This window comes from Onychomys torridus, chromosome 17 (genome assembly GCF_903995425.1).
Source record: "Onychomys torridus chromosome 17, mOncTor1.1, whole genome shotgun sequence".
NCBI lineage: Eukaryota > Metazoa > Chordata > Mammalia > Rodentia > Cricetidae > Onychomys > Onychomys torridus.
The window spans coordinates 56,093,599-56,104,736 of record NC_050459.1 but is presented as its reverse complement, the minus strand read 5'-3'; the positions used below and the strand labels follow the sequence as shown (position 1 = coordinate 56,104,736).

At 44.3% G+C, this 11,138-nt stretch overlaps 1 protein-coding gene across 1 annotated transcript in view; it reads left to right on the top strand.

The window, feature by feature from the left end:
• The first annotated feature begins 2,812 nt into the window (after nucleotides 1-2,812).
• The window catches only part of Tll1 (tolloid like 1), a 176,378-nt gene continuing 168,052 nt past the window's right edge, over nucleotides 2,813-11,138 (top strand). The window contains exon 1 of the mRNA XM_036166488.1: nucleotides 2,813-2,981. Coding sequence (XP_036022381.1) covers nucleotides 2,813-2,981 — 169 coding nt within the window. The remainder of the gene's footprint in view (nucleotides 2,982-11,138) is intronic.

The window sequence follows — 11,138 nt, the reverse complement described above, 5'->3', positions numbered from 1 at the left end:
CCTGCATGTATCTAAACCATAAATCAACATTTCTATACTAAGATCCGATGTTCCACTATGTTAACCACCCGTTCTCTGGATTATAAATACATTGCATTTTTATTTATTATTTTATTTCACTTTTGAAACAGAGTCTCTTGTATTCCAGGCTGGTCTTAAACTCCTTATGTATTTGAGGATGACTTTGAACTCTTGCTCTTCCACCAGGTTTACACTTGTTTTCTGTGATCATGAGGATCTGGTCCAGGGGGTTGTGCATACTAAGCAAGCACTCTGTCAACTGAGTTACATCCCTCATCCAAATTTATGAAAATTTTAAACTGAGCAGTGACAGGTCTGTGAGGAAGATCTAACAGACATCACTGTCTATTAATAATAAGGCAGATGTCCCCATATGGTACCATTTTCTCTCCCAATAAATGATGAAACATGTTCATTCTTGCCAAGGATGTGCACTCTAGGTACAGACTCTGAAAAACCAATATGTGATAAATGTTTCTAGGCATTTAGTGAGTCCAGGGCAGGAAATTCGGACACAGTCAGCAGTTCAAAGGCAAGGGTCTTCTACAGAAAATCTGTATTTCTGGGTCTGAGACAGGCCATATAAGATGCACTTTTGTTAGCCCTGCAGGAGCAACACCAGCATTAATTATACAAACAGCTTTTCGGGTTGGGTTAAAATATATCGAGCATGACTCAGCAAGAAATCTCAAAAGCAGTGCCTTTACCTCCTTGATCAAGCATTTCTTTAAAATGTTTTTAAACCTGAAGTCTGCTCTGTATGATGGGGTTAGATGTTTAAGAAAAGAGGCCATCACTGTAGTGGTCTTTGAGAAACTCCAACTTGGCCAAGCTCCCTTACCCCCCACCCCCCCATCCTCCTATCCTTTTGCTTCAAGTAGATAATCTTCAAGATTATCTGTTTGCTCTACAGTAGGAAGCATAGAACTAGTTACATCTCCAAACCTATCCTAATGGGTGTGTGTTGGGGGGGGTGTTGGGGGGTGCATGCCTGGCTCCTTACTCTTGCCGAGATGACAACTTGGAACAGGGGCAGGTTCCTCAAATAAAGATACAAAAGCCACGGAAGACTGTAAGTCTCCGCTAAAATGACAGTACAGATCTTGTTAGAAAAGGAGAGCTCAGCTTGCCAGGCCCCCGGAAGCTTGGGGGTGGGGGAAGTCGTCTCACCTATTTTGGAAACTACTTACAGATGTGGGAAACCTCGGAATTGCTCACACCGGGGGTTTTTGCAGAGATTTCCTCTGACTTTTTTTTTTTTTTTCTTTCCCCCTTCCCCAGTGTCCCACAACCTGTGTTTGTCTTGAGTCTGCTCGGCTGACGTGTGGTTTACCTCTCCGATCCAGCTGCGGGGCTCTCACACCCTGTCCAGGGAGGGAGTCAAAGAAGTGAAGCTCAAGGGGTACTAGGAGGCGCTGGGCATGGGCGCCAGAACTGTCAGAAAATTTGCGTGGCGAGTGTTCCTTCCAACTTCCCCTCTAGCGCCCACGTGAACCCTCGCGCCAGCCCATCAGCGAGGGCTTAGCGTTTCCTGCTGGTACGATCTGGAACTCGATCTATTTTTTTTTTTTTTCTTTTCTTTTAAATTAATTTCTCCGGTTCTTAGTAAAACTTTGTTGGTTGGGAGACTGACTTTGAACAGAACTCTTGATTTTCTTACCTAAACAGACAGGGGTCAGAGACTTTTCTTCCACTCTCGGGGAGGTAGGAAGGTTAAACCAGCAGCCAGGCAAAGAAACACACACTGGGGGTGGCGTGGGGTGGGGGCAGGCTAGGGAGATTTGCTGAGAAGTTGTCACGATCCCTCGAGCCTCCCCCGGTCTGGCGCTGTGCATCGACACGTACCTCATCTATTAATTGCTGTTCATGGAGGGCAGATGAGGAATACTTTTTTTTTTTTTTAATCTTTAGTAAAATAGAAATGGAAATGTCAGCGCGCTTGTGTCTGTTTGTTTGTATAAGGCTATCAAACGAAGTCAAGAGAGGAGGCTGTGGCCCGGATCCTGACCCTGATTGTATGAATAAGTAAGCAGGATGCGAGTGATTGGGTTAGATGCTGCGAAGATTTTTTTTTTTTCAAGTTAGGAAGAGGGTAAAAAGACAGCTTGGAGGGGTGGGGGGAGGCACTCCAAACCCTCACACCCCTTTGCTCTCCAGGCAGGCAGGAGCTTCCCTGGCTTCTGCAGGCTTTTAAGGTCTGGTGGCGTAGAAATGCCTGCCCCCCACCCCCTTCCTCGGTCTCCCCTTTCAGTTCAGAAGTGCTGATGTGCAGACCGGATTCATCTTCTCCGAGCGGCGGTGGTGGCGGCGGCGGCGGCGGCGGGCGCAGGCGGCTGCAGCTCGCGCTCGGCCGCGGGGTCCTGACAGCGGCGGGGGCGCGGCGGCGCGGGAGCCCGAGCTCGGGTGGCAGCTGAGCCCGCGCGGTGCGCCTGTCGCCGCGGCCGCGATCGCGGGAAGTTCGGCAGCTGGAAGGACGACCTGGACCCAGCCGCGCTGCCTGCGGCTGCCCCGGGCCGAGCTCCTCACCTGCCCTCCGCCCACCCGCCCCCACTTCTCCCCGCTAGCCAAGTCCCCCAGCACCCGGGGGAGGCAGGCAGTGCTTGCCCTCTCCACCGTCCCGAAGACACCCGCATGTCTCGGGACACCTGAACACTCAGGTCTTCCCGAGGAGCCTCTCCGTGGGGAGGAGAGCACTGTCCCTTGAACCCCCCCCCCCCCCCCCCCCCCCCGCCGCAGATCCACGCGGGCCCTCCCGGGTCTGGTCCCCGTCCTTTTCCTCTGGGAGAGGAGGATGGGTTTGCAAGCGCTCTCCCCGAGGATGCCCCTGTGGTTAGTGGTCTCCGGTATTGTTTTTTCCCGGGAGCTGTGGGTCTGCACTAGCCTCGATTATGATTACACTTTGGATGGGAACGAAGAGGACAAAACGGAGCCTATAGATTACAAGGACCCGTGCAAAGCCGGTAAGTGACTGTCTTAAGTTGGGACGGTGGCGCGCGGCTGGGGACCAAGGTGCTGGACTCTCCTTCTGGAAGCAGTGGGAGCTCACCTGTTTCCTTCTCTCCCTCCCCAGCCCCTCCCCTCTCCCCTCTCCTTTTTCCTTCCCCTCTCCACCCTGTGCGCGGCCCAAGTTCCCTGGAGTTGTGTGCTTGTCGGCTCAAATGCCAAGCGCTCCTTTAAGGCAAACGTCCCGTTCCCGGAGTTTCAGATCCCTCCCCCACCCACTGTGAAATTAAACAAGTCATAAACACAGCTGGCTTCTGTGGGTTTTAAATGCCAACACGCAGCGGGTTCAATGCATCAGGAGGGGACAAGACCTCCTCTGTTCCAGGACGCGGTTGCCCAGCATCTGTTCAAGACCAAGTGGGCAGAGTTTTCCAAAAGGTGGGTGGTGGGGATGGCATCGTTACCTCTGGACATCTTCACTCCTTGTTTTACCGGGAGTTATAAGTGTGAATTTCAGGCCAGAAAGGTGTTGTGACAGCCTTAGAAGAACTCAAGTCTCGATAAGATTCCAGTTATTTGTTTTTCCAATTTTAAAACAAATCTAAAAATATTTATACCAAGTTGCTATCCCATTCAAGTTTTTGTCTTCCTTCCTGAAAACACGCTGGGGACAGCAGGGGATTGATTGACACTGTCTGAAGCCCAGAGCTCTCCCAGCGGGGTTCAGGAACACCACCTCTTCCACTTGCCCAGTGCCACCACACATCTTCTGTCTGGCCTGTGGTGGGAGCCCCTTGCACGTGTCCCCAGGTAGCTCACTTAACACTGGCTGAAACATCAGTCAAAGTCTGGAGATTCCCTAGCCTAGGTTCTGTTGGATTGTGGTGGAGGCAATCTCAGTTCATCATGGACTCATGACTAACTTTGGGAAGGTTACTGTAACAGGACAAAGTAACAGTATCCTTGGGAAACTGAAGGCAAGGTCTGTCCCAGGTCAAGAGGTGTGGCCTCCACATAGAGAAAGAGTGGGCCAGATAGCGGAAGTGTATCCAGATTCCAAGATTGATTGGTAGGTCTGTGGTTGGATTTCCTTCCTTTCCTTAGGTAAGTAAACCCAAGTCAACCATATTGGCCCTGAAGGAGACCTGTGCACAGGTGAAGGAAAATGCTGGAAATTCCCGAGTTAATTCTTACCTATGATGACATACTGCCTTGTCTGGCTTGCAAGTTGTCAGATCTTTCATGGTGAACATTTTATGAAAATTCAGGGGATATGTGTCTTGAGCTCAGAATTCTGATTACGTTCTGTGTTAATAAATTCACTCTTGGTGCCACTAACAATGGTTCCTCATATTCCTGGGACTTGATGGTTTGGTTCAGGAAATTCTTCTGCTATAGTGGTGACTAGATGCTAAGCAACTTCCCAAATGTAACTTCTGGTAGGTAGAGTATTTGTTGTAATGCTACAACTTGGAAAGTGTGCATTTCTTGTTTGTCTTTAGGTATGGGCAAGGCTCAAAAATATTGTAAGAGAATTGTCTATTTTGATGCTCTTTTGTGTGAAAGATTCACCAGCTACCTAGGTGAGATGTCTGTACTATGTGCTCCAGCACACCTTAAGCATGGGTGTTTGTTTTTCTTTGCAAATAAACACAGAAAGAGAGGGAAAAAGACAACTTGAGCAATATGACTTTTCATTTCCCCTTCACTATAGCATCATTTTTAATATGAATTTTGGAATTAAAACAAAATAATAACAGAATTATTATTGCTCTTCTTTTTTTTTTTTTTCTAACCTATCTTGGACTGTGTGTCTGTTAGTGTGTGTGTCTGTTTGCACATGTTGAGAAAGAAAGAATGGCCAGTGTAGAAGGCAAAGAAGTCTGAACAGAGTGTGGGGGCTCTTTTCAAGTGTTCTCTCCCACCTTTAACACTCTGAGATGAAAGGATTTAATTGACCACTCTGCTAGAGAGTGATAAAACCCATCTCTTTTATTAGTACTGTGTCCAACAAACTAATGTCAAAATAACCAGAGAAACCATGACCATGACTCAAAGGAGAGTCGAGGGAAGGTTGCTGCAATCAAAAAGAGATCCAGACCGGTTGGGAAAGATAACCATGCAAAGTCGAGAGAGGCTCTTTCCAGGTCCAGAGCACATCTGCTGTCTCCCTGGAGTGGATTCCAGGGCCTGGTCCAGGATTGAGAATCAAGTCCTTTCTGAAGGTCACTGTCAGGCATCCTGACGCTCCTTGCATTGTGCAGAGGCTTGATGATACTGTGACAAACAGCACTAAGGGTGGAAACTTTGCTGAGGGCACGCTTCTAACTGGGGTCATAACATCCCAGTGTGCTGGAGTTTGTTAATCTTCCCCCTACACAGACAGGAAAACAGAGACTGAATGACGTTAAACGCCTTTCTCATATCACCCTGGAACTCCATCCCAGCTGCGTTTTAACCTTTCCTTTTGAGGCTTTCTTTGAAACACAAACAAACAAATAAACAATCATAAACCACAGAAATGAGCCCAGGCTTTCCTGTAGTGCTGATTGGTGTAGAGGAAAGGACTCTCATATCACATGTGGGTGACATAATTTAATTTCATTTATTTTAAATCTACGTCCTGGAAGTCAGAGGTCATAAGCAGTTTAAATATTTATCACAAAGATATATTACCAGATCCACTCTTAGGAATCTAGTACATTCTCAACACAAGACTGCTCAGAGTCTCATTTGTAAAATTCTATTTCAAATAAGATAAAAACATGGTACCTGAGGGAAAGTATTCTCACTCATAGTTTGTTAAAAATCATTCCATCCTAATTGCATTCATGAAGTTGAATGCAATTGTTTATCAATAGGAGTTCTGATTTTAAGACTGGAATGACTATAGAAGAGACAGGAAGTTTGTAATTGTTTGGTTGAATTGATTGAAACATTTCTAGTATAAATGAAAATATGTGGTTTGGTGTATTATGACTTCAAGTATACGCACCAGACAGATAGAACAACATGAAGGGATGTCCAGCTGACCTCTTCACAGCACTATACCTGTAGGTCATCTGCTCATCTTAATGTGCAGTGAGGTTGCTCTCACCCTCTGGAGTGTAAAAGGGTCTAGAGAGATACAAGGGAGCCTGCGGCTATGAGAGCTTGTCTTAAAGCAGGGGATGACGTGTCTCTGTGTCTCATTTCATAGTGCTGCTCCAGTAAGTGTTAACCTGAGGACTGACATCTGTGAAGTGTCTGGGAAAATTCAATCTACAAGCTTATCTGCCAGAGTTGTGTAGAAATGCTGTGTAGAAGCAGAGACTAATGAAGACACCTCCCTCCTTTCTTCTTCTCTTCCTTCTGTTCATTTCTTTATACTTGAGAAGGTATTAAGGCTGTTCAGGCAACTGAAAATATGAAGATTGACTAAATTTTGTTTGGAATGATGAGTAAAAATTTAGAGGATTGACAGATGAAGCCCAGTGTTTGGCAGTAAGTTCTTTCTGCCCTTACAAGTGAGCCTTGTGTGATACAGTTTTCTACCTTGAAATTCATGAGTAGTTGGTTCTTTTTCTTAAAGGTCAGTGAAGTGAGAGGTTGAGCTTGCCCTTTGAGAAGCATCTACAAGCACCATCATGAAAAAATAAGCCCTAGGCCTCCCACAGAACCCTTCCTGCTTTTCCTCAGGACCAGGCTTCTACTTTCCATGTGCACTAGGTCTTGGGGAAATTTTCATAAGTTTATAATTCCTAATTTCTAGGCAAGTTGTTTTTGTTGTTCTTGGTGTTGTGTTTTCTGGCTGGACTGGCATCCTCTTAGGTACAGCATTTCAGAACTTGCTCAGTTCCACATCTACTTTATTCCATCACAATTTGAAATATCCAAACATTTACCCCGAAGTCGGCGCCTCTCTAGACTGCCAAGCTCTCACATTTGAAACCCACTTCCAGGGCCTGCTGCCTTAGCCAGTCTCTTCTGTCTTAGCTTTCATGGCTCAGACCTTGAAAATACATTTTTTTTTCCTCTTCTGGCCTCTGGTGCCAGCCAACACAGAAATGGCCAAAATAAGGTTTGCGAGACAGCTGGATAAGGTATTATGTTCTGGGTATTTGAATTCTATTCTTCTTTTGCTGTGAGCACTTACTTTACTCTTGTCTGGAGGGCCATTGGATGCTCTGGTCCACAAGTAGCAGTTACTGGCAATATGTATGGGAAAGATAAGTTATTTTTTCTTCAATGTATTTTCTCAGACCAGGTCATTATTTTCTTAAGCCCAATTTCCCATTTCCATCTCCCCTCCCCTTCCCTTTCCTTCCCTCCCCTCCCCTCTCCTCTCCTTTCCCCTCCCCTTCCTCCCTTCCCTTCTTTCCCTACCCATTCCTTGTTTGTAGGGTGTCCTGAACTCTTCATATTCTTGTGTCCATACAGTGTGGTTGGAAAATTCAAAATTCAGCTGGACAGTTTTGGTTCTGTGCTGTTGCCTTCCTTAAATATTGAGGATATTAACTGCTTGCTTCAGATGAAGCTTGAGATTATTTCTCCATTTCTGTGAGTTGTCTCTTCACTTTGTTGTTTCTGCCTTACAGTTAGGGGTCTTTCTAGTTTCATATAATCTCACTTGTCTACTTTTTCCTTTGTTGCCTGCATCTTTACATCCTTGACCAAAATAATCTTTGCTTGGATCCATAGTACAAAATGACTTCTTTGTTCTTCTAGTAGTTTTACAGTTTGGGGACTAACTTTATGTTGATGGTTTTAATCCCCTTTAGGTTGATTTTCTGAAATTTGCAGGTTCAGTTCATTCTTCCTGTAGACATAGCTTTCCTAATACTGTTTATTGAAACACATCTTTTGATTGGTGTAAGGTCCACATCTAATATCTCAGCACCTGCTGGGTGGGGTAAGAGGATCAGGAGATAAAGGTGTTCCTTGGTTACATACTGTACACAGTAAGTTAGGGCCCAGCTTAGGCTTGTCTCTAAGACAATGGGACCTTGCCTCCTATGTGTGTTTTGGGAGCTACTGTTGAATGTCATTTGAATCCAAATGCACGAGACTATTTCTGGGACCTCTGTCTTGTTCTCTTGCTCTGTATGTCTATTTTTTTTTATGCCAGTGCCATGCTGGTCTAAGTATTAGAGCTTTGTGGTATATTCTGGAATGAGGTGGTATGATGCTTCCAGCTCTTCTCTTTGTTGAAGACTGAGTTGGCTATTCTAGGTCTTTTGTGGCTTTCTACAAAACTGAAGAATTATTTACTTATTTCAGTGAAGTAAGACATTAATATTTTGATTTAATTGTGTAAATCTGTTCAGGAAATGTGTGCATTTTAGCAATATCCTTGCAACTTTCCATTTATTTGTATCCTTTCAATTTCTCTCATTAGTTTGTTGTTGTTGTTGTGTGTGTGTATGTGTGTGTTTGTGTGGATATGGGTACATTGTCTATTGGCTGCATGTAAATCTATGCATCATACATCTGCCTGTTGTCTGAAAAGACCAGTAGAAGGTGATAGACACTCTGAAAGTAGAGCTACAAATGGTTGTGAACCTTCTCGTAGGTGCTGGGAATCAAATTCAAGTTCTCTGGAGAAGCAGCAAGTGCTCTTAACCACCAAGCCATGCCTCCAGGCTTCCTTCTTCATCAGTGATTTTATAGTTTATTACAGACATCTTCCATCCCAACCCTATCCCTAGCTATTTCTTGTGACGTTTCATGGGCTTTTTATGATTTGTTCAAGAACGGACATATTTAACTCTGCTATCCACATTTAAAATTCCTCTTAAATGTAACTCAGGGTGTGTAAGAGCTTAGGAAAGACTTCTTGAAAAATTGGTATGTATAAAAACAGCTCTTGCCCCCATAATGGCTCACTTTTCTATGACAATCTAATATGAACGTAATTTCTTCTGTTGGAACCAAGTCTTCCTCCCTTATTGTGCAGGTATGAACCCTACTTTTGAGTATCTTAGCAAACATGACTTATGTAAATGTGAAATTCACAACTAACAGTCACAGAAAATGTCCTATTGGCCTGTTGGTCCCCATGACACTGAAGTGGAGACTCAAATCTAGAACTGATGATTGACCATTATCCATTTGAGGACATTATCTGTTGTTATAATAGTGCCATAGCCCCTCTGCTAAAATGTTTTAAACTAGGGCCTTCCATAAGCATTCTTAGGAAATGGTAGAAAATACAGATGGATATCCATTAAAACGAGGCATGGTACATCCTGGTGGAACCATCTGGTGTCAGGGGTGATGGTGCTAGTGGGGGCTCTGTTGCCATCCCACCTCCACATTCTAGGAATGCCTTCTGAATGATCTTGAGCTGAGAACAAGGCTAGGCCAGTGCTCACGTCACCAGAGAGATTCCAGGGGATGCAAGATTTCATTTTCTGGGAGATATTTGAAGTCACACAACTCTTTCTTATTACAACATTGGGCATGGATTGTGGAGTTATCAAAATTTGATGAGGGAGGGAGAATCTCCTCAGGTTTAGATATAGCAGAACTATTTAGTTATAGGTAGTTCATTTCCTTTAGTTTATATCAAATAGTATCACTTTGAGAGAAAAAATATTTAAAAATTTCTTTCTAGCCTCAATGATACGAAATGAATTTCACAGAATGATATGCTTTTCCAGAATGCCAGAAGGGCTCTCTTGTTTATTTATTTAGGTCTTACCATTTTCAGTCCTGGAGACTTGGTATTGACTATTGGATTTTGAGGCATGTTGGCCTAATGGATTGCTTGTTTCACTGGCTTCTTACAAAACACGTGCTTGTCCTGTCAGGACACTCTAAAAAGCTCAGCTATATATTTGTATTAAGACGCACTGTAAATTGGGTGCTAATTGGAATCCAGAAAGTGAACCTAGGTGGTGTTTGTTCTTCTAAGCCTTTTCTCTCGCAATTTACATTTGTGGTTTCAGCTAAATATTTGCTGTCAATCACACTTAAAAAATTCCTTGAATGCTAGGAATGAGGTCAAAAGCCCCTCCAAACAAAATCTAATGGTGTGTGTCCATACACTGTACAAAGTATTTAACTCAGATTTTTAAAAAAGACTCCAACATGGTTTAACACCTTGGTATTTTACCAATGAATAGAGTCATCATGGAGCCTGAGATAAAAAGTGTGTGTTTACTATCGGAGTTGAGTTGGGTATCTGCTGTGCTGCTGAGGTTTCTGTGGATGAGGTTTAGTTGGTGTGATGGGGGAGGCAGAGGTGGAGGACAACAGGGTGTAACGGTTTGCTCATTCCTTGCATTTCTCATCGATGTTGAGCTGTCAGCATGTGGACCGTGCACCACAGGGTCACCTCTGGTGGCTACTGGCCTGCTTGCTCCTATCAGTGTTCTGTGAACACCTTCTTCGGCTTTGACTGGATGTGAAGTGTTTATTGGGATAATGGCTGGTTCCTGTGCTGTGCCAGGAGCCTCTGGGGCATCAGGGTCAGTTGACTGACTACCCTGGATAGATGGAATTCTGCTCTTCTTCCCCAATATGTTTGGAGAAGGCAAATGCTTAGCAGTTGAAACTATATATCTGTGTGTGTGTGTGTGTGTGTGTGTGTGTGTGTGTGTGTGTGTGTGTATTCTAGTAAGTATTGTATTGTAAGACAGGTATATGTGGCCATATGTACTTACATGAATATAATGTTGTATATGTATATATACACTATTTCAGTGAGTAACAGAATTCATGTAACAGTAGTCACATAAGATGATATTATCTAGTGAGGTCATAGCAGCCTCAAGTTTCTACATAATGTCATGCAGCAGCCACATTGCTTGAGGACACATTTGTCAAACTGCATCTTCTTGTGGGGCAGCATATGACATACTTTGTAGCATAGAGATGAAAACCTTTAAGATGCCTCCAATGAGGAACATCGAACAAGTAGAAAACAGCCAAAAGAGTAGAAATCAAGTAACATTGTGTATGTTGCCATGACACATGCCACACTGAGGAATTCCAAATAAAATAATCCTCAAAGTCTAGATAGGTAGGGTGGCACACACACCTAATCCCAGAAGACAGGAGGCAGGATAAGGACCATCTCTGTGAGTTCAAGGCCATTTTGGTCTACACTGTGAATTGCAGGTCACCCAAGGCTACACAGTAAGACAAAAAATGTCTGGAGTCCCCTGTCTTTGTGGAAGAAGTCCCCATCA